The sequence below is a fragment of the Lathyrus oleraceus genome, chromosome 5 (genome assembly GCF_024323335.1).
Source record: "Lathyrus oleraceus cultivar Zhongwan6 chromosome 5, CAAS_Psat_ZW6_1.0, whole genome shotgun sequence".
Taxonomy (NCBI): domain Eukaryota; kingdom Viridiplantae; phylum Streptophyta; class Magnoliopsida; order Fabales; family Fabaceae; genus Lathyrus; species Lathyrus oleraceus.
This window is the reverse complement of record NC_066583.1, coordinates 367,880,477-367,908,206: the sequence shown is the minus strand read 5'-3', so window position 1 is coordinate 367,908,206 and position 27,730 is coordinate 367,880,477. Positions and strand designations below refer to the sequence as shown.

Here is a 27,730-nt window from a genome sequence, read left to right as displayed (position 1 = left end):
CTAAATCAGACATTTCGTCAGTGGTACCACAAGTTTCATGAAGTAATTCTCTCTTTTTATTTTAAGGTGAATGTGGTTGAGTATTGTGTGTATCACAAATTCAGTGGGAACAAGTACATATTCTTAATCCTGTGTGTTGACGACATACTGCTTACCACTAATGGTATATGCATGATGCACGGAACCAAGAAATTTATATCAAGAAAATTCAAAATGAAAGATCTTGGTGACACCTCATTTGTATTAGGAATTCAGATACACCAAGATTGATCTCAAGGTATTCTAGTATTTTCATAAAGGAGTTATATCGATAAGGTACTTAAAAGGTTTGACATGCATGATTGTAAACCCAGGATACTCCAATTGCTAAGTGGGACAATTTAGTCTAAGTTAGTGCCCAAAAGAAAATTTAGAAATTCAAGAAAAGCAAAATATTCGTTATTCGTCAACTGTAATGAGTCTGACATATGCCCAAGTGTTCGGATATTGCACTAATAGTTGAGATGTTAGGAAGATATTCGAGCAATCCAATAATTGATCATTGGAAAACAACCAAAAGGGTCATGAGCTATTTAAAGAGAACAAAAGAATAAATCTCACATATAAGAGGTCAGATCAGTTGGAGATCAATGGACATTCTGACTCTGATTTTGCTAGATGCCAAGATAGCAAAACTCTCATTGGTGTACATGCTGGCTAGTGGTGCAGTTTCTAGGCGCAATGTCAAGTAAACTCTCATTGCTTCATCCACGTTGACAAAAGAATTTATAGCATGCTTTAAGGCATCCAACCATGGGATTTGGTTGAGGAACTTTGTCACTAGATTGCAAATTGTGGAAGGAATTGAAATGCCACTTAAGTAATATTGTGACAATAAATCAGTTGTCCTATATTCCAACAATAATAGGAGATTTAGGGACGAAATCCATAATAGAAGATTCTCTTACAAAAGATCTTCCACCCAAGGTTTTTAAGGGCACAGTGCTCACATGAGTGATTTATGGTTTGAGAAATTTTTGGTTTAGTGGGAGTTAGTCATTTATGAATTTTGTGCTCTATGTTTGGTATGTATGCATACTCTTGTTTTGGATTTTTTTTCAATTAATAAAGTTTAATATTCAGCTAGTTGCACTTTGTATAATAAAGTTATTAAATGATCTCACTAAAGTAAAGTAGGAACAGTTGAAAATTGACATGAACATAGCAAATTCATGTGATTTTCATGCTACACATTTCATGATGAATCTATGTCATTTAATTATGTAAGTATTAGATATCATTGATGAGTTTAGTTATGATTGATATAATGAAAATCACTTTGGTTCTGTATACTGACATGACTAAAAGACGAGTTTATATTGATATGCTTGAAGTATATATAATGGCAAATTTTAAGCTCATAAAGTATAACACGTGTGTAAAGTTACATATGTCAGATATTGTTAGAACTTTTGGTCACAAATGTAACAATTAAGGTATTAGGGTCATTGTTTAATTAGTCAAGACTTAGAGGGGTCTAATTAATATTAAGTATGTGACTAAAAATATAAATGTCATGAAAGATAAGGTTATTGTGTAGATATCATAAGTTAACTTCTAATTTGATATTAACTAATTTGATGAGAGATCAAATTAGAATATTGAAAACTAAGAAATAATCCTAGGGTTATTTATATGGTTTATGGTCCCCATTTGTACAGAGATAGAAAAACACGTTTCTTCAGGATTCTCTTTTCATCCCCATCAGAAGAGATTCAAGGAAGCCTACGGAACTCTATAAATCGGAATATCACATACCCGCGAACCTGGGGAATCCCAGTGACAAACACATGTAAGTTTCCGCTTTCATTCTCTGATTGAATTCTTGTATAGGTTTAAGGGATATGAGTTGATGGATTATCGACTCATAATGGATATTAGTTTAGAATTTTGTTCTTTGATTTTTATGAGTAAAAATCATAAGATTATGAACAGATTCATCAAACCCTCTCACACATTTGAACTCAAATGCAACAACACTTACCTTTTGCATCACAAACACAATATTTTTCTTACTACCCGTCTACGATAGTTTTATCTCACTAAATAGAGAATAAACTTAACTTACAATAATTCAAACAAAATGTTCACTATGCCATTTAAAAAAAAACAAATGTTCATTTTCTTCTATAACATATGAGCTTCAATAGTACTTACAAACATATATTATTCTTAAATTTTATACTCTTCTTTCAAACTTATAACTTCTAGTCTAGTTTAATTTCTGTTCAGTTTCAGCTCTCAACTTCCAAAACCAGTATTTGATCTCCTTGTGTATTCTGCAACTAGTTGAGCAAGAGATGAAGATTTATCCTTAAGCAACTTCTTTGGTGAATCATATTCCTCAATAAGACCTGTAGGATCAGTTTGAAGAAAAATCATGCTCACAATTATGAGTAAAAGAACAAATAGTAACAAATAAAGAATGGACAAAAACTGGTTCTTACCTTCACTGAGAAACAGAACCATGTCGCTATCAAGGATTGAAGTTATTCTATGAGCAATGGTAATGACTGTGCAATCAGAGAAATGTTGCTTAACTGTCTGCTGAATAATATTATCTGTTGCTGTATCAACTGATGCCATAGCTTCATCTAGCACTAATATCTTGCTTTTCTTAAGTAAAACTCGGCCGAGGCAAACCAACTGTCTTTGACCCATGCTCCAGTTTTCTCCATTCTCAGTAACTGCAGATCTCATCATGGATGATGCTAAGTGATACATTGCATATAATTGACTTCTAATATGGAGAGGGAGTATACATGTGCTTAAAATATATGGTCGAATCTGTTGAGTCGAGCTTTCCTTCTTTCTTCCTCACTTCATCTCCTAGTTGGCACATATCTAAAGCCTAAAATATTTCACAAGATATATTAGTTTGTATATCTTGCAGTAAAAGGAGTGATTATTTCTTAAATTCAAGCAAAACAAATTTACCTCCCAAATTTGTTCATCTGTGTACTCTTCCAGCGGGTCGAGGTTGCTTCTTACAGTCCCTTCAAACATTGTTGGATCCTGAGGAATTATGCTGAGCCTGGACCGTAAATCATGGATTCCAATCAACGAGATGTTGATGTTATCTATCAATATTTGTCCTGCGGCAGGTTCAACAATTCTGAAAAGTGCTTGACAAGTGTTGATTTTCCACTTCCAGTTCTTCCAACAATGCCAGTTTTTGCTCCAGCAGTGAAAGTGCATTTCAGTCCACGTAAAACAAGAGGCAAGTGAGGAGCATATTGAACCTGTACAATACCTTATTTAAAGATAGCTGCAAACTAAAGTACCTCGAGACACTTGAGACTTGTTTGGATAAACAACTAAGTTAAGTGCTTATACAGCAAGCACTTATCATATAAATGCTTCTGTATAAGCTATTTCTATAATTTTACAAATATGATCTATAAGTGCTTCTGTATAAGCTATTTCTATAATTTTGATATCATGTAAATTGTTATTGAATGGTGTAGAACCTGTAAATCCTGGATATGAACCTCTCCGAATGATGGCCAAGAATGATCTGGTTGATTGTCTTTTATTACAAGGGGTGCTTCACTTGGGATGGAAGTGTACTGAAGTATTCTTTCTACAGATATAATTTTGTTCTCCAAATTGCAAAGAAACCTAATTAAATCAGATTGTATAGCATTTAGATTAATCGCATATGTCACAGCCAATCCCGCAATACCTAAAAAGGATTGAAGTTTTATGTCTATGTCACGATTCATGATGAGCATGCGTGTCTAGTAAATGTATGTAAATAGAAATTGAAATACTCACTAGGATCAACAATTGAACTTGGAAAAGATACCAAGAAAATCAAGCAGAAGGCAAATATGGTAAAGGATAAAAGATCCAATCTGAAATTCAACCATTCCATTGCACTAGCACTGTATAATTTAGGTTGGGAATATTTGTCTATCAATTGCATATTCATTTCATTAAATCTTGATTCTTGTTCAAAACTTCTTATGGTTGTTGATCCATAAATGGTTTCAGAAAAGTGTTGAATAACTGGAGCTTGACATATACCAGTTAATCGAGCCAATTTCCGTGCTGATGCTGAGTAGTATCGCTGCATATAGAGAAGCATTCTGTTTCTAAGGCATAAATAATGCTAATGTTTTATGTCACTTTAGTATATTCTTAAAAAATGTGTAGAACCTTGAACACGCTTAATATGAGATGGAGTGAGTACCTGGAACCAAATGCAAGCTGCCATGACAGGAATCAATACTATGAACACCTGCCATGCTGCTTGAGACATCACAGCAATAGTTCCCAATAGCTGAACCATGTCGTAGGTGAAACCCCATGCTAGATTTGAAATGTTCGTATCTACTGTACTTTGGTCCGACGAAGCCTAAAAAAGGGTCAAGTTAAAATTTGGACATCTGTTTCAACAATAAAAAATTATTGACATGTTATGGCATACTCTATTAAGAATTCTTCCACTTGGGGTTGAATCAAAAAATGACATTGGCGCTCGAATGAAGCTCAAATGCATTTGATTGAAGAGCATGGTGGCGGTCTTGTATCCAGCTATCACAGTCAGAACTGTTCTGCCAAGAGTGGCAAAGGAACTTCCAATAGCCAAAGAAACATAGACAACCATCAGAGTAAGGTTTCCAATAACAGGTTCTTCAGTTGCTGAAACAGGAGTTGCCAAAGCCATCCAATAATTGCTTGCAATTTGTAAAACCACAGTGAGTATCTGTGACAGCAATAGGAAAGGTACAAGAGCTCCTCCATAAGCTGTTGTTATGTATTTCCAAAACACTTTAAACCCAACACTACCCTTTTCACGTTCTTCGTCTTGAACAAGTTGGCCTTTCGGCACAATTGTTTCATCTAACTTGCCGTTTCGATCATCTACATTTTCTATTTCTTGCTCAAGTTCAAAATCACTTAATGAACCTGTGTCTTCTCCGGTTATACTCGATATTTTAAATGTAGGCCTTCTCTCTAAGGACTTAACTGAAGACAACGCTGCTCTGTGTGCTCCTACAAGTTCCATAAAATCAGTTCCTGACGTAAGAATGTCATTGTACTTTCCCGATTGAGTTATCCTTCCTTCTTTCATGACCTAAATGAATTGTAAATAAGAATAATATGCAGAAAACGGTAAGCTATAATGTTTGAAACTTGAATGAAGAAGCATGATGAAATATATAAATCACTCACAAGTATCAGATCAGCGTCAGGTAAGAACTCTACTTGATGTGTTATGTATATCACAGTTTTTGTTTTTAAAAGGCCAAGCAAACACTCCTGAAACATTACAGTAGTAGTAAATGTACAGTTACATAACCTCTCAAATCAAAAGCATAATCAAACTGGTGAGTTCTGTTTGAAGATTGAAGTATATCATATATCACAGGAATAAGAACAATCCAAATCCTTGATATTATTACTGTATATGCTATAACAGCAACCCCGGCTCAATAGAAAACAGATACAAAGAACACATGATATTTGATCACCGATTTCAGCCAATGGTGCCTGTTTCTTCGACAGAAGAGCAGCTGCAGCACCTTTCTATTATTCAAGCTTAGGGTTTACAACTCGTGTTTAAATACTACAGTCTGGTTTATAAGATTACCTTTGAACCGCTCAAGCTACCTCTCTATTTATGAGAAAAACTATGTGCAAAAAATGCTATTAGAATTTATAGAGATCAGAAACATGAAGTTACAAGAAATTTAGCATTCTCAAATTACTTATTCATCAAAAAGACAACAAGAGAATGCACTGAAAACAGTAGAGTTAAGAAAATAGTACCTTAAAGATATGGGATCCTGTATGAGCATCAACAGCACTAAAGGGATCATCGAGAAGATATATATCGGCATCTTGGTAAAGCGCACGCGCTATTTGTACTCTTTGCTTCTGTCCACCACTCAAATTAATTCCCTTCTCTCCAATAATAGTCTGATCACCAAATGGTAAAACCTCCAGGTCTTTCTTCAACGAACATGCTTCTAGCACCTTCTCATACCTTTCCCTATCCATCTCTTTCCCAAACAGTATGTTCTCTTCTATCTTTCCACTTTGTATCCATGGTGATTGAGCAACATAAGCCTTTGTTCCACACACCTTCAAGTTGCCAGATATCTTTGGTATTTCACCTATTATACAAGAAACTAAACTCGACTTGCCTGATCCAACAGTACCACAAACAGCAACCCTCATACCCTGACAAACTCTAAGGTTTATGTTTTTCAAAGTTGTATTGACAGAAGAAAAATCCCAAGAGAAATTTCCATTTACTATTTCAATTGCTATATCAGAACTACCTCGCGGAACCTTCTCCACTACATCAGTCTGCAAATCATCTAGGCGAAGAAAAGTTACAATCCTATCGAGGGAAACTTTGGTTTGTGCAATCCAAATAAGCCAGATACTAGAATCCCTTTCCATGTCGATAAGAACAGCACCTTGACAAGCTTAATAGGGGTCACCATCCTAACATTACCACACTCCAACTCAAGGTTTTTTGTAAAAGTTGAAAAAGATCCATAGGCAGTGTCATTGGTAGAAAGAAGTGGAAGGTCTTGATGGTTTAAAGTCTTTTTACCCCTAATGTTATGAGTGGAGTCATCCATGAGAAAGTAAGAATGCTGAAAAATCCAGCATTCAAATAACTTGTTAAAATTTCATTTTCTTCAGAACTGTTGTTGCTTACACTAGCTTCACCCTTCAAAAGGGACTCTTGAAGAGCATCTTTAGTCATTTTGTTAACAGAAACATAACAAAGAAAGAAACCTGTAATAGGAACCTTTATAAGAAACAATACATTACTAGCAAATACGGAGTATTATTACTAATGAAAATAATACTAATGGTCATTATAAAACCGTAATTAAAATAATACTGGATTTAAACTTCATTCACAGTCACACAGTTTGTAATTCGCTTCGGTATGTGGTACGAATTTGAGTGCGCGATATGCAACTCTCAAAAAAAAAATTAGGTATGTGAAAGGTAATATATCGTTAGACTAGTTAGGCTATTTGGATTATTTGTACGTTCAAATAGAATAATCGGTATGTTATAAAAAAAAATTTAATGAAAATACAGTGTTTATTTATTAAGTTAAAAAATGGATTCACCTGTGTTCAGCCAATTCTCCTGACAGATATAAACAACACTAAGCCATGATTATGGAATCCATTTGTTTCAACATGTGAAAATGGAGAAAAAGTAAGTTCCAAAGTGAATGAATGAATGATAGTAGAAGAGTAAGAGGTAACCTTAAAAAAGAAACCAGTTAGAGAGTAATGGTTGACTTGTTGACTCTACTCTAACCCCAAGAGTTCTGTGCCACATGATTAATGATGTTGATTTCTATGATCACAATTAAGAGGGACTGAGGAAGTCTAATGATGTTGATTTGAATGCAGTACTTTTTTCACATAGTTCTTGTGCGTCTTTTTGATTCGCAAAAGAATAAGTATGTCATAGAATACAAATCTTTAAAGTATTATTTAACAATTTTTTTATAGACAATTCACAAGATAAATAAAATAAAATTTATTAGAATATTTTTATTAATATAAATATTAATTGAGAAGGAGAATTTTTTTTTTGTTTGAAATAATCAATTTTTTTAAAATTATATATCAAAATAACCGTATCTTTGATTTATTTATCAAACTAACCGTGTTTTGTGTGAAATGTGAAATATGAGAGCATGCGTAATTGTAATTGATGTATGCATGTAAAATATAGGAGCATATATCACTGCAATTGGCGTATACATATAAAATATAGGAGTATGCATCATTACAATTAACGCATGTATGTAAAAAATAAAGGAGTACAACTTGATCAATGCATGCATACGCCACTTCTAGTGGCGCTAAGTACACCTTGATCAACGCATGTGTCATAGCAAATGGCGAATTGTTTTTTTATTTTTAAAAGTAGTTATATTGATAAATACTTTGAAATTGTGGTTATTTTCGTATTATTTTTGTTTCAGTTATGCATTCGCAGCAATTGGTTACCACTGTTATGGAATTGTTTTTTGTTTCAGTTGTAATCGATTACATATTTTGTGTAACCGATTACAAGTAGTTATTTTCTGTTTTTAGACTTTGTTACTTGTATCGCAATCCACTTGTATTCGTGTATATACCTTAGAGGTATTATGAATAAAAGTTAATGCAATTTCTCACCCTCAATTACTCTCTCTCTCTCTCTCTCTCTCTCTCTCTCTCTATATATATATATATATATATATATATATATATATATATATATAATTCTCTCTCTCTCTCTCTCTCTCTCTCTCTCTCTCTCTCTCTCTCTCTCTCTCAATTTTTCTTCATTATTCACCAATCTTGTGGTTTCAAGTTCTAACGTTTGACATCAAGAGTTTGATTCTGATCCACAAACACCTAGTGTGCAACAAGAATTTTATCTTCAATGAAAGATTTTTTGCAAACCTACTCATCCTTGATTCGAAGAACTACGATAAATGGTGCAAAAAAATGAAAGTGTTGTTTGGCTTTCAAGATGTTCTTGAAGTGATCAAAAGCGGGGTGAATCATCTTGTTAAAGGTGCAACGGATGCACAACGAGCAACACATAAGAAAGAGAAGAAGAAAGATTTCAAGGCGTTATTTTTTACCAAACAATGTGTGGATGATGACAACTTTGAGAAAATTGGTGATTGTGAATCATCGAAGCTAGTGTGGGAAATCTTAAAAAAGACATATGTATGGACTGACGAGGCGAAGGTGGAAAGGTTCACAAATGTCAACTCGAATTGATTCAAATGACTCGATTGGTGAATCAAATAAAGCATGTGGAGAAACAGTCACAGAACATTATGTTGTCGCAAAAATCTTACGCTCTTTAACGCCAAAATTTGACAACATGGTCGTAGCGATTGAGGAATCGAAGTCTTGCAATGATAAGCAAAGAGGAGTTGCAAATCTCTCTTAAGGCTCATGAAAAAAGGATAGAAAAGAGGAATTGTGATAAGGCAAAGGTGGAGATCGCTTTGCAAACTCGTTTGAATGAGAAAGAGAAGAAGTCGGAAGGAAAATGCCCATGAAAAGTAAATGAAATTTTTAGAATTTTGGTGTAATAGAGTCCTAAAATGCAAAAAAAAATGGCGGTAAAGGCAACTTCAAGGTGATAGGAAAAATATTGACAATAACAAAATTCAGTGTTTTATTTATCAAAGGCTCGGTCGTTTTGCAAGAAAGTGCAATGCGAACAAGAAGGAACCTTAAGTGGATGAAGCCAAGGTTGCAAGACAAGAGTTTGATGAGGAGAATACACTCTTGATAATTATCACAAAGGGGCAATTCATCAGTAGCAATAACAGTTTTGGAAACACTGCAAAAGATGTATGCTTTAATCGGTTAGGTAAAAGTTATAACCAGCCACAGACAGAAGAAAACATAATGGTAACTGTGAGAGAAGCAGTTCAAAGCAGCGATCAATGGTATTTAAAATCCGGATGTTCTACTCATATGACGGGGAGGAAGGATTGGTTTATTAAAATTAATTGTGCTATGAAGAAGAAATTAAAGTTCACAAATGATACTACTCTAGCGGTTGATGGGATCAGTGATGTTTTGATCATGAGAAAGGATGATGGACATTCCTTGATTAAATATGTTTTGTAAATTCCAAGAATCAAGTGTAACCTTCTAAGTATTGGTCAATTTCTTGAGGGCTACAAGATTCACATGGAAAACAAGGGGCTACACGTTATGGATGCAAACAAGGTTTTGGTCCTAAAAGCTCATATGGCTGCCAATAGAACTTTCAAGGTTGAATTTAAGTTTATGAAGCATAGGTGTCTTGCTACATCAGTGAGTCGAGAAGAATGGATATGGCACTATAGGCTTCGGAATCTCAACCTTAGAGATCTCAATACCTTGCAAAAGAAAGGAATGGTAATGGGGAAGCCATTGATCAACATATTGACTGAAATGTATGACGAATGTGTGAAAGCAAAGCAACATGAAGGGAAAATTCAGCAAGGATGAAGGTTGTAGAACCAAGAATCACTTTGAGGTGGTCTATTCATATGTGTATGGACTGATGCAAATTGATTTGATCGGTGGCAATATATATTTTTTCAAATTAATTGATGATCATAGTAGAAATATATGGACATTCCTAATCAAGAGAAAGGATGGGGTATTTGAAGTGTTTAAAACGTTCACGTTCATGGTTGAAAGGCAAAGCGGTCACAAGCTCAAAGTGCTCAAAATGGATGGTTGAGGTGAATATGTCTCAAATGACTTTGGGAAGTTTTGTGATCAAGAATGGATAATACATGATTTTGTACCACCTTATAAGCCTTTGTAAAATAGTGTTGCTGAAAGCAAGAATCAATTGATCATGAACATGGTGAGAAGCATGTTGAAAGGGGAAGAACTTTCCGAAAGAGTTATGAGGAGAAGCAGTATCCACAACTGCTTATTTTTTGAATAGGTGTCCAACAAAGAAGCTTGAGAAGATAGCACCAAAGGAAGCATGGTTTAAATTTAAACTAAACCTAAATCATTTAAGATTTTTTGGTTTTGTAGCGTATCGACATGTTCTAGGGCAGCTTAGAAATAAGTTGGATGATAAGGAGAGTTAATGATGCAGTGAACATAAGGTTTGTGATCAACCAGTACGTCATTTTCGATGAGATAAAATAACTACAACAACATGTAACCGGTTACCTGAAAGCTATAACCGATTACAACATTGAAAATTCAGTTTCTGCAGATTTTGAAAGTGCATAAACGCCTGTCGTCGAATCCCGAGTTGAAGAGAATGTGAGAAGATCAATAATGCAAAGAGGTTTGACTCAAATACTCCAAGATTATGAGTTGTTCTAAGACCACAAAGGCAGTGATGATGGTGAATTCCTCCATTTTTAACTTATGACCAAATCTGAACTCGTTAAAACGGAAGAGCCCTTGAGCAATCCAAAGTGGGTTTGTGCTATGAAGGAGGATCTTGAATCCATTGAGAAGAAAAATACTTGGGAGTTGGTTAATCTACTAGTCGGAAAGAAGTCAATTGGTGTAAGATGGGTGTTCAAAGTAATGGTGAATCCCAAGGGTGAAATAATTAATTAAAATGATCGATTAGTTGAAAAGGGATTCTTTCAAAGAAAAGGCATCGACTTTGAAGAGGTATTTGCATCGATGGCTAGGATTGAAACCATTAGACTACTTGTTGATATTGTCGTTAGCCTGGAATTTCAAGTTGAAGAAAAGTCAACAAGGAAGACTATGTTGAGGAAATACTAAGTATTAATATTTATTGACAAGCTTCAACATGAATAAACACGTCGACTGGAGCATTTTGAATAGCGTGTTGAACATGGTTTTGAAGAATCTCAAGAAAAATCTACCTGGTCTTTCGACACCATGTCAAAATCAAAGTGTTCGACAGACGTCAAGGACTTGGAATATTTGGAAGCCAAAGACTTGAAAGAAGTTGTTTCAGCATTAAAGTTCTTCACAAAAGTATCTTCGACAAGCAGTCAATTATATGTTTGGATCAGTTACAAATGTGGGATAATGGTTTTCAGCATTTTGTAAGTTCTGACAACGTGGTGGTGCTTCAGAAGACTAAAGTGCATGTTCTTGATACATGTCCACTTCATAGGAATAAACTATCGGAGACAATTATCTTTAGTTTAGTATAAATAGTAGGTTCATGCATTGTAATCAAGGTCACAAAAAATTCATATATTTCTCTATAGTACTAAAGTATTAGAGTCAAAGAGCGAAATAGTTTGTGAGGAATATGCATGAGTCCGCGTCTCTTTCTTTCATTGTTTTTATGTTCCCTTAATTGAAACAATTTGCTTTAATTGTCATTTACTGCATTTTTCGTTTAATGTCATTTATTTCACTTTTCATTTATTATATTGATTCAAGATTTTTGCACTATTAAAGTTTGTGTCCGGTTTGTCTTCGCACATACATCCACATTCAATTCACACACACTTTTCTTTGTACATTTATTTTGCACAAATATTTTTCGAGTTAATCTCACAAGTGAATTAAACTCGTGATTGTTTGATAAAAACATCTATGAATAAATTGGTACGCCCAGTGGGATATTTTGTGGAAAAAAATTACTTTTACAAGAAAGTGTTGCATTACTTTGTTATTTTTGCATTTACATGAAATATTTTCAAAGTTTGGAAGTTTATGTTTGAGAAGTGGTAGGACTTTAGCTGAAATGGTTCCTCCAAAAATTGCATCTCGTCCCTAAAATGGTACTCCTGACACAAAACCACTGGTCACTTTGACGATTGGTGTTGCAGGGACACCAAACCTTGTCAGAGTCACATGCCCAATCCTAACCCTAGTAATGACTTCGACGTCATTACTAGGAGTGGTAGTCTCGTTACGACGAGTAGAAAATATTCCAACTATCCCCAAGGTTACTTTGGTTGTTGTAGGGGATCCTACTCCCCTCATATCTCAGGTTTTACGTTACCTCTAGTCACTAGAGATTACCGATATGGCATTGCCAACTACCATGATGGCGGGTTTACAAAGCCACACTTCAACGTTTGCAGACAATGATGTTATGATAATGTCACCCTTAAATCCATATTTAGCGTCAGGATCTACCACAAGAAACCCTGGTCGGATGGCACATCCACAAGGAGGGATTAGACATGTTCTTACAGGAATGCCTACCTTAACTACAAACTCTCTTGTATCCATGAGGCAACAAATAGATAAAAGTAACCACGAAATGGTAAACATGCTTACACAATAGATAAGTATTGTGTTCCATCCATTAATTCAAAACCAAACCAGAGTTATCTATAGTTGGCCCACTAGATGGGTAAAGTTGATGACTTTTTGTTACGTTTCAAGTGCCAGTAGTCCCATTACCTAGTAATCAAGTGTCTGTCGAATAACCTCCACCAAGGGTAGTCGAAGGCAGCTAAGGCCAAAATTCTCTAGAGGTAGTTATGGCGTAAAGAGACCAGGATGTCAACCTAGTGCTTAGGAACGTCCAACAAAAGAACTTTGGGGGGAAAACAATATAACTAACGTGGTTGAACAGATTTTGACCCAAAATGGCCTTAACGTTGGCCTTCATAGGCCAAATTACGTATCTCCACTATCGAAATATGTGCGGCAGACTAAACTTCCCATGGGATGGAAGGCCCCCAAATTCACTTAACTTACTAGCGACACCAATGCGTCCACAGTCGAACATATTGTTATGTATCAGATTAAGGCCGGTGATATTGCCAACAACAAAAATCTAAAAATGAAATATTTCCCAAATTCCTTGACAAAGAATACCTTTATGTGGTTTACCACATTGCCTCCACATTCCATACTTAATTAGAGCCGACTAGAAAGGGAATTCCATGAGCAGTTTTACATTGGCCAATTTAAAATTAGACTCAAGAAATAAGTCAGTGTGAGGCAAAAGGTGGCTAAAACCATAAACAACTACCTAAATAGGTTTAGGATAATGAAATCAAGGTTGTTCACTCAAGTTCCTGAGCATGAGATAGTCAAATTGTCTGCAGTGGATCTTGATTATTCCATTAGGAAAAGTATAGACATCCAATACTTAAGAGATATGGCCCAACTAGCAGATAAAGTTCGACCAGTTAAACGTCTGAAGGCTGAAAAAGCCAGGTAGAGTAAGTATCATAAAAAATAGAAAGTAGCCTACGTCGAAGTAGACGAAATAGAAAAATTGTCTGACATAGATAGTGAGTATGTCGAGGAAAGCGAGGTTAATATGGAAGAGTTTAAGGCAAGGCCTCCCGATGTATGTAAATTGATAAAACTTTCGAATGGGAAAAACTCTGTCGAACCCAAAAATGAGAAATTTGTCACGAAAACTTAAACTTTTGATGTAACTGTTGCCAATACTTTTGGTACTTGTATCGAATTATTTATTAATAATAAAAGGCTTTTTCTTTATTATGTTTGTTTAATAAAGTCCCTAGAATAACTAGTCCGTTTAATGTATCAAGTATGACTTAATCATGAGATCACATTAAACATAAGGACACTATTCTTAAAGTATCCGTAGTCAAGCTTTATTGTGAAGTGGGATAACATTAAAGCATGAAGACTATTATGTTTATAGACTGATGATCACATCTCATGGATCATGGATACAGAGTTATCAAGTCTTAAACATAGGTATGAATATTAAGAGTAATATTTATACTGGATTGACCCGCTATGAGAATACTATATAGAATGTTATGCAAAGTGTCATAAGTTATTCTCATGGTGATAATGGTGTATACCACCCTTCGACCTGAAACCACTATGGACCCTAGATGTAAAGTCGAGTGCCTTATTGATGATCAAACGTTGTCCATAATTGGATGACCATAAAGACAGTTGATGGGAACTCCACGAAGCATGCTAAGGGACATGAGTGACCTAGATGGAATTTGCCCATCCTGCGTAACAGGATAAATGTCTATGGGCCCAATATTGAATTGGACAAGGATGACACAGTCTATGCCTTGTGTTCAATATAGACATAAGGGCAAAAGGGTAATTATACACACAATTATTATCACAGAAGGATTTGTCAGATCACATGACATTTTCGTGTCTTGGGTAGCAGTGATGTGTTGCTAGATACCGCTCACTGTTTATTATGTTAAATACGTGATTTAATATAATTGCCAATGCCGCGAAAACCTATAGGGTCACACACAAAGGACGGATTGATGAGAGATAGAGTAATTAAGGAATACCGTAATGTACGGTGCCCTTAAGTGAATTATAGAACATCGTAAGGTACTGTGTACTTAAGTAGAATACAAAATATGGTAAGGTACCACGCGGTTAAGTGATTTTGGCATATTATAAGATATGGGCCATATACACTTGAGTGGGCTTTTTTAGCTTGCAGCCCACACAAGTGGTTCTATAAATAGAACCCTTGTGTAGAAGCATTGTCACACTTGCAATTTCGTTTCTCTCTCTCTCTCTCTCTCTCTCTCTCACACACACACACACACACACACACTCAAAGCCTTCATTCGTAGCAGCTAGCACTGAGATTAAAGGAATCCGTTCGTGTGGACTGAGTAGAGGCGTTGTCATCGTTCAACGTTCGTGATCGCCACAAGAGGTAACGATTCTATCACTGATCATGCCCATTCGTAAGGATCATTAAAGGAGAAATTTTAAATTCCGCTGCGTTTTAGATCGCCCTTCTCCTTCAGTAACTAAGTGTGGCCGATTTTTTGATCTTTTAGTCTGTAATGGGCAAATCATAATCCCTGAAGGGATTAAGACACCACCATTAGAGTAAAGAAAGAAAAAATATTTTTGTAAATTTCATAACTTCTTGGGTATATATATATATATATATATATATATATATATATATATATATATATATATATATATATATATATATATATATATATATATATATATATATATATATATATATATATATATATAGAGAGAGAGAGAGAGAGAGAGAGAGAGAGAGAGAGAGAGAGAGAGAGAGAGAGAGAGAGAGAGAGAGAGAGAGAGAGAGAGAGAGAGAGAGAGAGAGAGAGAGAGAGAGAGAGAGACCAAGTCAAATACAAGGTACAAGAAGTGTCAAAGGACAACAAAAATACAATAACAAAAGCTAAAGAAGACAAAAAATAAAATCAGCCAAACAAAACATCCAAGGGAAACAAAAAATAGAGACACTTTCAGAACCGACCACTACCACGGCTCCACCCAAAAACAGTCAGGATATAGCTCAAAACTACTTATCCACCATCAAAGAATAAGGAACATTGGGCAAAAAAACTAAAACCACTACACACCTCAGGAAAGAGACCAATCTTTGGATTCAATATTTGCTTAAGCACATGATAAGATTCTACAAGAAAACCAAGTTTAGGCCAAAAAGATACTTGTATCCTCCACCTCTTTCATATTTGTTGAAATACCGCTGAAAAGCTTATCATTACGGATTACGGACAAACTAAATGGTTCAAATCACTGTGTGTAGTTCTTAGAAAACCCCATCTAACCTTAGCCATATCACCTAGAAAACGAATGAGCTCAAAAAGATGATTAAGATCTCTGTGAAGAACAAACTAGTAGCCCAACTAACTAAAAATCTTATACTTAACACTAGAAGTAAGATTGCAAGTAACAAATAGATGAGAGCTGACTCAAGTTGATCGTCACACTGATACAAGAAATGACCTCTGAATAAACTAAGACTTTCCTCTTAAATAGTTTCTCTCTGGACGGAAATCGATCTTTCAGAACCTTATGAGAAAAATCTTCATATTGGAGAGGCCAACTATTATAAATCAGGGGAAGGATTAGAAACTCCTTCCCAACCCTGGTAACAATAAGAGGCATAAAGCTCAATTGGGGATAGTAAGAAGATGTCACATAAAATATACCCTTTATATTATGCCTGCAAATCCACCTATTTATCTCTTCACTAAGTCGAACATAATAACCGAAAAGAAGTCAGCGGCTAAAGGTTCCTCATGGACAAAAAAAGGGCGACTTCATATAAGATCCCAAGAAAATCTGTCCTCCAGCCACCTGCCTATCTTACCCACAGACCCATCCTGAACACGGGAAATAGAAAAGAGCCTGTGAAATCTAATCTAAAAGGAATATTCACGATCCAATGGTCACCCAAAAAAGAGGTTTGAAGGTCTTACCATACCTTCTTAATCAGTCCTTTCACAAACCAATTTGGAGGGTCATCCTTCTTGGACTCAAGAAGAGGCACACCTTTCCACCAAGCAAAGACATAGCGTAACCCAAAAATCCAACCTCCACTTAAGGAAGAGACATGAGATAAGGCATCATCTTCATTTGGCTAGAAAGATTAAGTTAATCTACCGAAGATCTCTAACTCTGAAATTCTCTTTCTTTTTAGGTTTACACACATCCTCCCACTTCACCTAAGAGGTCTTAGAATCTCCTTTCACACCACCCCAGAGGAACCTTTTATGAATTCCCACCAAGGTATTTCATACTCTCACATGCATCTTAAAGAAAGATAGAAAAAAAATAATAATAACATTGAGGAAGAAATTCATGAGAATAGTAATTTTAAATTACTTTTATTAAATATTAATATATTTGACTATTATTAATAAAAATAATAAATTAAGAATATTAATTAAAAGATATTGATAATTTTTTCATGTATTTTTTTATTATCATAAATATAAATTTAATAAATATTAAATTTAAATGATGCATATGATATTAATTAAAGAAAATAATTAAAATAAACTTTTTCATGATATGAGATGGCAATTGGTGATTGGTTTGTCATCACACATGTGATTTGTGCAAAGTGGTTTTGAGAATTTTATATGAAATAATTAGAGTGTGCTTCCTGATTATATTCCACCAACAAAATATTCGTTCTGTTAAAATATTAATTAAAATAAGTGAAAGAAATGGATTTTTGTGTAAGCTCTTACTCTTCTCTCACTACTCCTCTATCATTCACTCACTTTGGAACTCAGTTTCTCCAATTCAACATGTGGGAAAGACCGAAAGAAATGGATTCCATAATCTTCCTGCTTTCTTGTACTACAAACTCAAACTAATTTTCATGGTATGTAGTATGAACATGATGGTTCTTCATAATATGGTAAATTAGTTGCTTTCTATGTGTTTGCTGAAATGTTTGAGAGACCACTGCATAGGAACTGTGTTTCACATGTGCTAGTAATGTATTGTTTCTGATATAGGTTCATCTATTACATGTTTCTTTCTTTGTTATGTTGGATGATATGTTAACACGGTGGTCTTTAAGGGTGTGCAAATCAGGCTACTGCACAGAGTCTAAAATTTAACATTTGTGGATATAAAGGGCCTCGTACAATATTTGTAAGTGTTAAATCATGGCAAAATAGAGCTCCTATTTAATTGTCACACTTAAATCGTGGACAACCCTGGAGAGGGCTTTCATAAACTTAAGACAGTCCTGGTTGTCAACAATATGACTAAACGTGCTCTTGAAGAGTCCCTTTTGAACGGTGAAGCTAGTGTAAGCAACAACAGTTCTGATTCCAAAAAGTTAGGAGGAAATGAAATTTTAACAAGTTATTTGAATGCTGGATTTTTTAGTATTCTTACTTTCTCATGGATGACTCCACTAATAACATTAGGGAGTAAAAAGACTTTAAACCATCAAGACCTTCCACTTCTTTCTACCAATGACACTGCCTATGGATCTTTTTCAACTTTTAGAAAAAACCTTGAGTTAGAGTGTGGTAATGTTATTAGTACTGTGACAACTATTAAGCTCGCCAAGGTGCTTTTTTTATCGACATGGGAAGGGATTCTTATATCTGGCATATTTGCATTTTTGTATGTATGTGCTTCTTATGTAGGTCCTTACCTTATTGACAACCTTGTTCAATATCTCAATGATGAAAACAAGGTTAAAAATGAAGGCTATGTTTTGGCTACGGCGTTTGTTGTGGCAAAACTTGTTGAGTGTCTTTCGCAAAGACACTCAATGTTTAAGTACCAACAGGTTGGCGTTAGGATGCAATCAATGTTGGTGTCAATGATCTATGCTAAAGGATTGACAATTTCATGTCAATCAAAAGAGGGGCATAGCAGTGGCGAAATCATCAACTTAATGACTGTTGATGCTCAAAGGATAAGTGAATTTTGTCTGTCTATGCATGATCCATGGATGGCGGTTCTACAAATTTCTTTGGCTTTGTTTATTCTTCATAGAAGTGTCGGGGTTGCTTCAGTAGCTGCTTTTGCTGCAACTATTATTGTTATGTTGCTAAACCTTCCTATGACTTCACTGCAAGAGAGATTGCAAGCTAAGTTAATGGAGTTCAAGGATAAAAGAATGAAGGCAACGTCTGAGGTTCTAATGAACATGAGGATTCTTAAACTTCAAGCGTGGGAGATGAAGTTCTTATCAAAGATTATTCAGCTCAGGAAGTTAGAGGAGATGTGGCTAAAGAAATTTCTTGTTGGTACAGCAATTGTTAGATTTCTCTTTTTTAGCGCCCCAACATTTGTTGCTGTTGTTACTTTCGGTGCTTGTGTTCTTCTAGGCATTCCACTTGAAACAGGAAAGATCTTATCTGCTCTTGCAACATTCAGAATTCTTCAAATGCCGATCTATAATATTCCTGACACAATTTCAGTAATTGCACAAACCAAGGTTTCCCTCGATAGGGTTGTCGCTTTTCTTCGTCTAGATGATTTGCAGACAGATATGGTGGAGAACGTTCCGCGAGGTAGTTCTGATATAGCAATTGAAATAGTTGATGGAAATTTCTCTTGGGATTTATCTTCTGTCGATGCAACTTTGAAAAACATAAATCTTAGACTTTTTCATAATATGAGGGTTGCTGTTTGTGGTACTGTTGGATCAGGCAAGTCGAGTTTACTTTCTTGTCTAATAGGTGAAATACCAAAGATATCTGGTAACTTGAAGGTGTGTGGAACAAAGGCTTATGTTGCTCAATCACCATGGATTCAAAGTGGAAAGATAGAAGATAACATACTATTTGGGAGGGAGATGGATAGGGAAAAGTATGAGAAGGTGCTAGAAGCATGTTCATTGAAGAAAGATTTAGAGGTTCTACCATTTGGTGATCAGACCATTATTGGAGAAAAAGGAATCAATTTGAGTGGTGGACAGAAGCAAAGAGTACAAGTAGCGCGTGCTCTTTATCAAGATGCCGATATATATCTTCTCGACGATCCCTTTAGTGCAGTTGATGCTCATACAGGATCCCATCTTTTTAAGGTGCTATTTTCTAAACTCTCTTGCTTATTCTACAATCTGTTTTGTGATGCATTTTGATGGAAAGGTTTGTATCTAACTGTACATTTACTACTACTATAATGTTTCAGGAGTGTTTGCTTGGCCTTTTAAAAACAAAAACTGTGATATACATAACACATCAAGTAGATTTCTTACCTGACGCTGATCTGATACTTGTGAGTGATTTATATATTTCAGCATCTCCTTAATTGAAAGTTTCAAACATTATAGCTTACCATTTTCCACATATTTTTCTCTTTCTTACAATTCATCTAGGTTGTAAAAGAAGGAAGGATAACTCAATCGGGAAAATACAATGACATTCTTACGTCAGGCACCGATTTTATGGAACTTGTAGGTGCACACAGAGCAGCGTTGTCTTCAGTTAAGTCTTTAGAGAGAGGGCCTACACTTAAATCATCGAGTATTACCGGAGAAGACACAAGTTCATTAAGCGATTTTGAACTCGAGCAAGAAGTGGAAAACATAAATGATCGAAACAGCAAGTTAGATGAAACAATTGTGCCGAAAGGCCAACTTGTTCAAGACGAAGAACGTGAAAAGGGTAGTGTTGGGTTTAAAGTGTTCTGGAAATACCTAACAATAGCTTATGGAGGAGCTCTTGTACCTTTCCTATTTCTTTCACACATATTCACCGTGGTTTTACAAATTGCAAGCAATTATTGGATGGCTTTGGCAACTCCTGTTTCAGCAACTGCCGAACCTGGTATTGGAAGCTTTGCTCTGATGGTTGTCTATGTTTCTTTGGCAATTGGAATTTCCTTTTCCACCCTTGTTAGAGCATTTCTTGCTGCAATAGTTGGATACAAGACCGCAACCATGCTTTTCAATCAAATGCATTTGAGCTTCATTCGAGCGCCAATGTCATTTTTTGACTCCACCCCAAGTGGAAGAATTCTAAATAGAGTATGTCATAACATGCCAATAATTCTTCACTGGTTTATTTTAAAGAAACTAGTTGTTTACCTCATCATTGCGGAAACAGATTTGCTGCAGTAAATTCATGATGTAGTTACTGATATTGACGGTCTGATTTAAATCAATGGTCAAGATTGTTCAAATTTGATTTAGTGAATGTAATAATCAGAGCTGTTCGATCTCAAATTTGATTTTACTGCGTGAAACTGTTTGGTATTATTATTGCAGGCGATATGGATCCCATCTTGGCTTCTTGCATTGAATTTTACAATTTGATTTCTCTATAATTCTTTTTCAATATTTTTCAAAACAACCATATTGAATGTAACTGCTTATCTAAATTTTAATTTTACCTGTTTGGCTTAGGCTTCGGCAGACCAAAGTACAGTAGATATGAACATTTCAAATCTAGTGTGGGGATTTACCTACAATATGGTTCAGCTCATGGGAAATATTGCTGTGATGTCTCAAGCGGCATGGCAGGTGTTCATAATATTGGTGCCTGTCGTGGCAGCTTGCATATGGTACCAGGTACTCTCTGTCTCATAATAACTGTTGTTTAAGGTTCTGTGCAATTTTTAAGAAAACCATTAAGTGTACTTTTATGATAAAATTAGTTTCATTTATTAAAGTATCATTGTTAATATAGAAGTTAATTGAGTAGTAAGGTGTAAATAAATAATGTTTTACTAGTGGAAAAGAGTTACAGAAAACATTAGCATTATTGATGCCTAGTAACAGAATGCTTTATATGCAGCGATACTACTCAGCATCAGCACGTGAATTGGCACGATTAACTGGTATATGCCAAGCGCCAGTTATACAACATTTTTCTGAAACAATATCCGGATCAACAACCATAAGAAGTTTTGATCAAGAATCAAGATTTAGTGAAATGAATATGCAATTGATAGACAAATATTCCCAACCTAAATTATACAGTGCTAGTGCAATGGAATGGTTGAGTTTCAGATTGGATCTTTTATGCTCTACTATGTTTGCTTTCTGCTTGGTTTTCTTGGTATCTTTTCCAAGTTCAATAGCTGATCCTAGTGAGTATTTCAATTTTAATTTGTATGCATTAACTAATCATATTCACTCGTAATAACATTAGGCATAAAACAGCAATTTTGTTTTTGTGAAGGCATTGCGGGATTGGCTGTGACATATGGGATTAATCTAAATGCTGTACAATTTAAATTAATTTGGAGTCTATGCAATTTGGAGAACAAAATTATATCTGTAGAAAGAATACTTCAGTACACCTCCATACCAAGTGAAGCACCTCTTGTAATAAAAGACAATCAACCAGATCATTCTTGGCCATCATTCGGAGAGGTTCATATCCAGGATTTACAGGTACTACACCGTTCAATAACAATTTAGCTGATATCAAACCTATTGATAGGTTGAGAGTTGCCCTCATGTAATTCATATATGTAAAATTTTGTGCTAATCTAAAATTAATTAACTTGTCATTGAAATAAGATGAGAATCATTAGGTTATAAACTTTTACATTCTATTAGATTTGACGCAAGTAATTATTATGATCTATAGTTATTATGCAATGGTTGGGTCAACAACTCTGAAACTCTTCTAAAATTTACTAATGGTGTATCAGTCCTAAACTAATAGACCAATGTTACATTTGGAATTGGTTTATATACTAACTTACAATGACCTGTTTTGATTGACTTATTTGAACTTATAGCATAACCACTTTTGAGACTGTTCGGGATAGCGTATGGAAACAACTTTTAACATGTCATAAATTGTTTTCACCTTATTTCCATAAGGTCTTTGGGATAGCTTGTGAAAGAAGTTTGACTTTGTTTTATCTTTTGTTCTAGAAATAACTTATATAAGCACTTATATGATAAGCTCTTCTCGTAAAAGTATTTAATTTAGTTGTTTATCCAAACAGGGCTCAAGTGTCTATCAAGGTATTTTAGATTTGTATCTATCCTTAAACAATACATTGTCTGATATAGGTTCAATACGCGCCTCACTTGCCTCTTGTTTTACGCGGACTTACATGCACTTTTACTGCTGGAGCAAAAACTGGCATTGTGGGAAGAACAGGAAGTGGAAAAACAACCTTAGTGCAAGCACTTTTCAGACTTGTTGAACCTGTTGCAGGACAAATATTGATAGATAATATCAACATCTCATTGATTGGAGTCCATGATTTACGGTCCAGACTAAGCATAATTCCTCAGGATCCAACAATGTTTGAAGGGACTGTAAGAACTAACCTCGACCCGCTAGAAGAGTACACAGATGAACAAATTTGGGAGGTAAATTGTTTTTGCTTGACAATAAAAAATAACTTATCCCTTTGTTCAAGACATACAAACTAATATATTTTAGGAAATGTTTTAGGCTCTTGATATGTGCCAACTTGGAGATGAAATGAGAAAGAAAGAAGGAAAGCTTGACTCCACAGGTTTGACTTCTCAAAACATTAAGCTTATATAAACTTTATACAAAGAACAAATTTCATATTGTCTTTCTATTTTATAAATATAACTAATATTTTATTTTAATTCCCCCCTTAAATAAATACAATGTCTTTTTTTTAGGCATACAATGTATATTACTCTATGGTCATTATATTTCACTATTCAGTAATGACAATGTTCAATATTCAATAGTTAATAAGGATTACTTAATAATACTGCAAAACTCATTAACTTATTGTTAATCATTGTGTTAAAAACATGATCATTACTTAATATGGGATAGGAAGTTTTTAGTAAGTTTTAGAAGTCATCCATAATGAGTTATGTAGTTACTGAGAATGGAGAAAACTGGAGCATGGGTCAAAGACAGTTAGTGTGCCTCGGCCGTGTTCTACTTAAGAAAAGCAAGATCTTGGTGCTCGATGAAGCTACTGCATCAGTCGATATGGCTATGGATAATATAATTCAACAGACAGTTAAGCAACATTTCTCTGATTGCACGGTCATCACCATTGCTCATAGAATAACTTCAATCCTCGATAGCGACATGGTTTTGTTTCTCACTAAAGGCAAGAACCTGTTTTTTTTTCTATTCATTTTTGTCAACATTTTTTCATATTCATAAATGTGAAGGTGATATCTCTTCATACTAATCATACAGGGCTTATTGAGGAATATGATTCACCAAAGAAGTTGCTTAAGGACAAATCTTCTTCTCTTGCTCAACTAGTTGCAGAATATACAAGGAGGTCAAACACTGGTTTTGGAAGTTGAGAGCTATATTAAACTAGACTAAAAGTCATAAGTTTTGAGAACGGTACAATATTCAAGAATAACATATGTTTGTAAGTACTAGCATTTACACCCCCACACCACTCACAAAGATGAAAGAGGTTGCATAACATTTTTATTACAGACACAAAACTAAACTAAAACAACAAATTATATTACAGTTTACACTTACTTATACAAGTAATTTGTTCAGAAACATTCTATTGTTGATATCGTTTGGAAGACTTAAAAAACAAGCTAAATATTCTTTTTAATCTCTTATCTTTTATTGGAGGGTCCATTTAGGCCCATTGACTTTTAAAACTACCAATTTGATCATTTATCTCTTCAAACGGCTTCTATGATCCTCCACGTGTTCTAGAGAGAAGATAGACCTTATAGCTCTAAAACTTATCGTGTTTTCCCACCCATTTCCGTAGGGTTTTTACGGTGGTGCACCCAGTTTTTGCTGGAATTCTACACCTGATTGGTGGTTGCTACCCTACAATTAGGGTTCTGTTTGTTTGTCTCGCAACCAAAATCACAAATTACTTATGAATCTCCTATTGATTAATTGAACAAACTACGAAGAAATGGAAAAATATTCCTCTCATTAAAGAAGAAGAAGAAGGGGGCACAATTAGGGGTGTGTAAAAAATAGGTTATTCATAATCAAATTTGTATCCAAATTATTTTACTTTAAAAATCCAATCCAAATGCTAAAATATAAACGTGGGGATCCATTTTATTATCCAAATATAAATCGATAACTATAATAATAATAATAATAATAATAATAATAATAATAATAATATAATTTAGTTATTGGGTATCTAAATTTTATTACGTGTTAAATTTATATTTTGTTTTTTTTTAGTTTTTATAATATAGACATATATAAATTATAAATTAATTTTATATTTTATTAATTCTTTTAAATTTCATAAAAAAAAACAGATTTTTTTTTTAAAAAAAAACAGATTTTTTTTTCTATTTACGAAAAAAATGTTATATTCTGAAAACAATTATGTCTCAAATACGTACCACCACAATATTGTTCAGTATAAGATCTAGAAATATTGCAGTCCATAAGCTATAAGAGTTTCTAGAAGCTTATTATCTTCAATATAATTCATAGACGGTTATAATATAAAGCTTCATCTTGGACTTTGAAATTCATAGACTGTTATAATATAAAGCTTCATCTTGGACTTTGAAATTTGTTTCAAATTGTTGTATGTTGCTAGTCTACAAGTTAAATGTATTAACAATATCAGTTGAGAACAATGATTTTCAAATTATACTTTTAACAAGTTCCATGAAAAAACTAATGTTTTCCGAAATAAAGAAATTAAAATTTTATATAAGTTCATTTACTTTTTACTTTTTATAGGATTTCTTAAAGGTGTCAACATATGCAACATTCGAGAATACGATTTCAACATTTTCATCTACATCAGAGATTTTGGAAGCTTGAACAATTTTTTTGACAAGTTATTTATTTTATGAACAATTATGAGAGATTTTAGAAGCTTGGATAATTTTTTTTATGAATTATTTATTTTATAAACAATTATAATTTATAGAAATATGATTCACAATTATTTTATTTTATGACCGTTTTTATGTAACACATTATACTTTGGGATTTTTTTTAATCGAGATATTATTTAAGGGAATTATAAAAGTCAAATTTAAAGTAATTTTTTAAAATAAATATTTTTTTTACATAAAATAGTTTTATAACTAGTAAAAATAAAAAAATTAGTTAAAAGAAAATAAAACTATTTTTGATATAAAACTGATTTTTTAAAAATATAGTTTTAAAAACTGTTTTTTTTATATAAAATTGGTTTTAAAATTGATTTTTTAAGAAAATAAAAAATTGGTTTTAAAGAAATTGGTTTAAAACTGTTTTTTTTAAAACTATTTTTTTAAAAAAACCGGTTTAAAACTGAACTGATCCATTTATAAACCGGTTTTAAAAGACTAAGTTGGTTTTATGAAAACAGTTTTAAGATCCAAAATGAACCATATATATATGGTTCAATTTGGTTTGGTTTATGATCCATGCACACCCCTAACGACAATAAAGGAGGTTAGCAATGAAGAAATCTTTCGATGAACTCTGGCGGGTAAGCTCCGGATGAAGAATAGTTTTAATGTGCGAGCTTTCACCACCATCATAGTTGGAGTTTGGAGGTTGAAGAATTCGGTGGAAACTCAGGAGAGATTAACTTGAAAGCGAGATCTGGAAACGATACTAAGGAATGAGTCATGGAGTTTTGATAGAAAGTTCTGGTGCTTGAGCGCGTGACTGGGGAGGAGAAACCATCTAGGTTGGAATCTACAATCTCCCTTTGATGCTAAGATCTGAAATGATGGCGAGCAAAATAGGAAATATTCTGGGGAAATTTGAAGAGATGGATTCGAAAGGCATACACAAGAACGAGAGGTTTTTGAGGATTAAGGTTAATGTGGACCTGAAGCAGCCGCTAAAGAGGGGTGATGGTGAGATTCAAAGACAAAAGCCACCGAGTCTTCTTTAAATACGAAAGACTACCAACTTTATGTTTCATTTCTGATAGGATAGGTCATCAAATGAAGGATTGTGAATCATTAAAAGAGTTAAACGATGGAGGTTTTTAGGATTTAGACGAACATGAACTCTCATATGGACTATGGCTTAGGGATTTTGTAACGTCTCATATTGCTTTCAGGATTACCGACTGACCGCACAAACCAACACATGTCATTTCAGTATGTTTTATCCCCACTCACACATTTTCTGGATAACTTTCCAGAATGCCACTCATCCAAATACTACTCCAAGTCAAGCACGTTTAACTATGAATTCTTATTGGTTAGGATACCGAAAAGAAGATGTATCTTGTTGATAAAGATAGTATCATAAGTCTTCCTTCAACCATGCAATCTCATACCTGCACAATCTCAGGATCCTCTCATTCCGATGGAAATTCGGACAACCACTGCTCGCCTCTTCAGCCTCGGGTGTTACAACCACCCTCCACCCTCTTTGGCCTCAGGTGTTACATGCCCACCAACTCCCGCTTGGTTCGTCTGCGAACCACATCGTATTGGGAGAGGTATGCTCTAATACCATTCAACGCCCCTGCCTACTTTCAAGATTACCGACTGACCCCACAAATCAACACAAGTCTTTTCAGCATGTTTTGTCCCCACTCACACGCTTTTTGGGTAACTTTCCGGAAGGTCATCCATCCAAATACTACTCAAAGTTAAGCATGCTTAACTATGGAGTTTTTATTGGTTATGCTACCGAACAAAGATGCATCTTGTTGGTGTAGGTAGTATCATCAATTCTTATAAGCCTCCCTACAATCATCCAGTCACATACCTGCACAACCTCAAGATCCTCTCATTCTGATGTTAATTCGGACGATAACTCTCCGCCCTCTTTGGCCTCGAGTGTTACAACCAACCCCGTCATCTTCGGCCTCGGGTGTTACACTCACCATGCCATATGAACTTATCCTTTGGCCTTCGTAGAGATAGCAGAATGCTCGCAATTTGGATGGCAGATGCAGGGTCAAAACAGTTGTTTAAAAGCATCTTCTCTCAAAGGAGAATGACTTGGTCAATGAGGCTATTAACCAATGCATACTTGTCCAAGAAGTGCATTGCATTGTGAACTTCGGAACCTGCATTTTTAGGTAGCCAATTGTCAATTCAGATTTTCACACTTTCCCCGTTCCCG

The 27,730-nt window shown here is 34.6% G+C and overlaps 1 protein-coding gene and 1 pseudogene across 2 annotated transcripts; one reads left to right on the top strand and one right to left on the bottom strand.

Moving 5' to 3' along the window:
* Positions 1–2,055: 2,055 nt before the first annotated feature.
* Positions 2,056–6,762, bottom strand: LOC127084775 (ABC transporter C family member 3-like; annotated as a pseudogene).
* Positions 6,763–17,418: 10,656 nt separating this feature from the next.
* Positions 17,419–24,210, top strand: LOC127084774 (ABC transporter C family member 3). 2 transcript variants are annotated; one of them, XM_051025287.1, is made up of 11 exons: positions 17,419–17,628; positions 18,460–19,800; positions 19,908–19,994; positions 20,095–20,745; positions 21,124–21,288; positions 21,515–21,809; positions 21,902–22,116; positions 22,750–23,055; positions 23,141–23,204; positions 23,550–23,789; positions 23,882–24,210. In XM_051025287.1, the coding sequence occupies exons 1-11, from the start codon at positions 17,626–17,628 to the stop codon at positions 23,992–23,994; spliced, it is 3,480 nt and encodes a 1,159-aa protein (XP_050881244.1). In that variant the 5' UTR covers positions 17,419–17,625; the 3' UTR covers positions 23,995–24,210. The 2 variants fall into 2 exon arrangements, with proteins under 2 accessions (XP_050881244.1, XP_050881243.1); XM_051025286.1 differs by having other exon boundaries at positions 17,421–19,800.
* Positions 24,211–27,730: the final 3,520 nt, after the last annotated feature.

Coding starts and splice junctions, on each gene's coding strand:
- LOC127084774 (XM_051025286.1), top strand. CDS start 18,016: ATGACTAAACGTGCTCTTGAAGAGTCCCTTTTGAACGGTGAAGCTAGT. Junction 21,810..21,901: donor AAGTTCAATAGCTGATCCTA/GTGAGTATTTCA, acceptor GTTTTTGTGAAG/GCATTGCGGGATTGGCTGTG. Junction 23,205..23,549: donor AGGAAAGCTTGACTCCACAG/GTTTGACTTCTC, acceptor TGAGTTATGTAG/TTACTGAGAATGGAGAAAAC.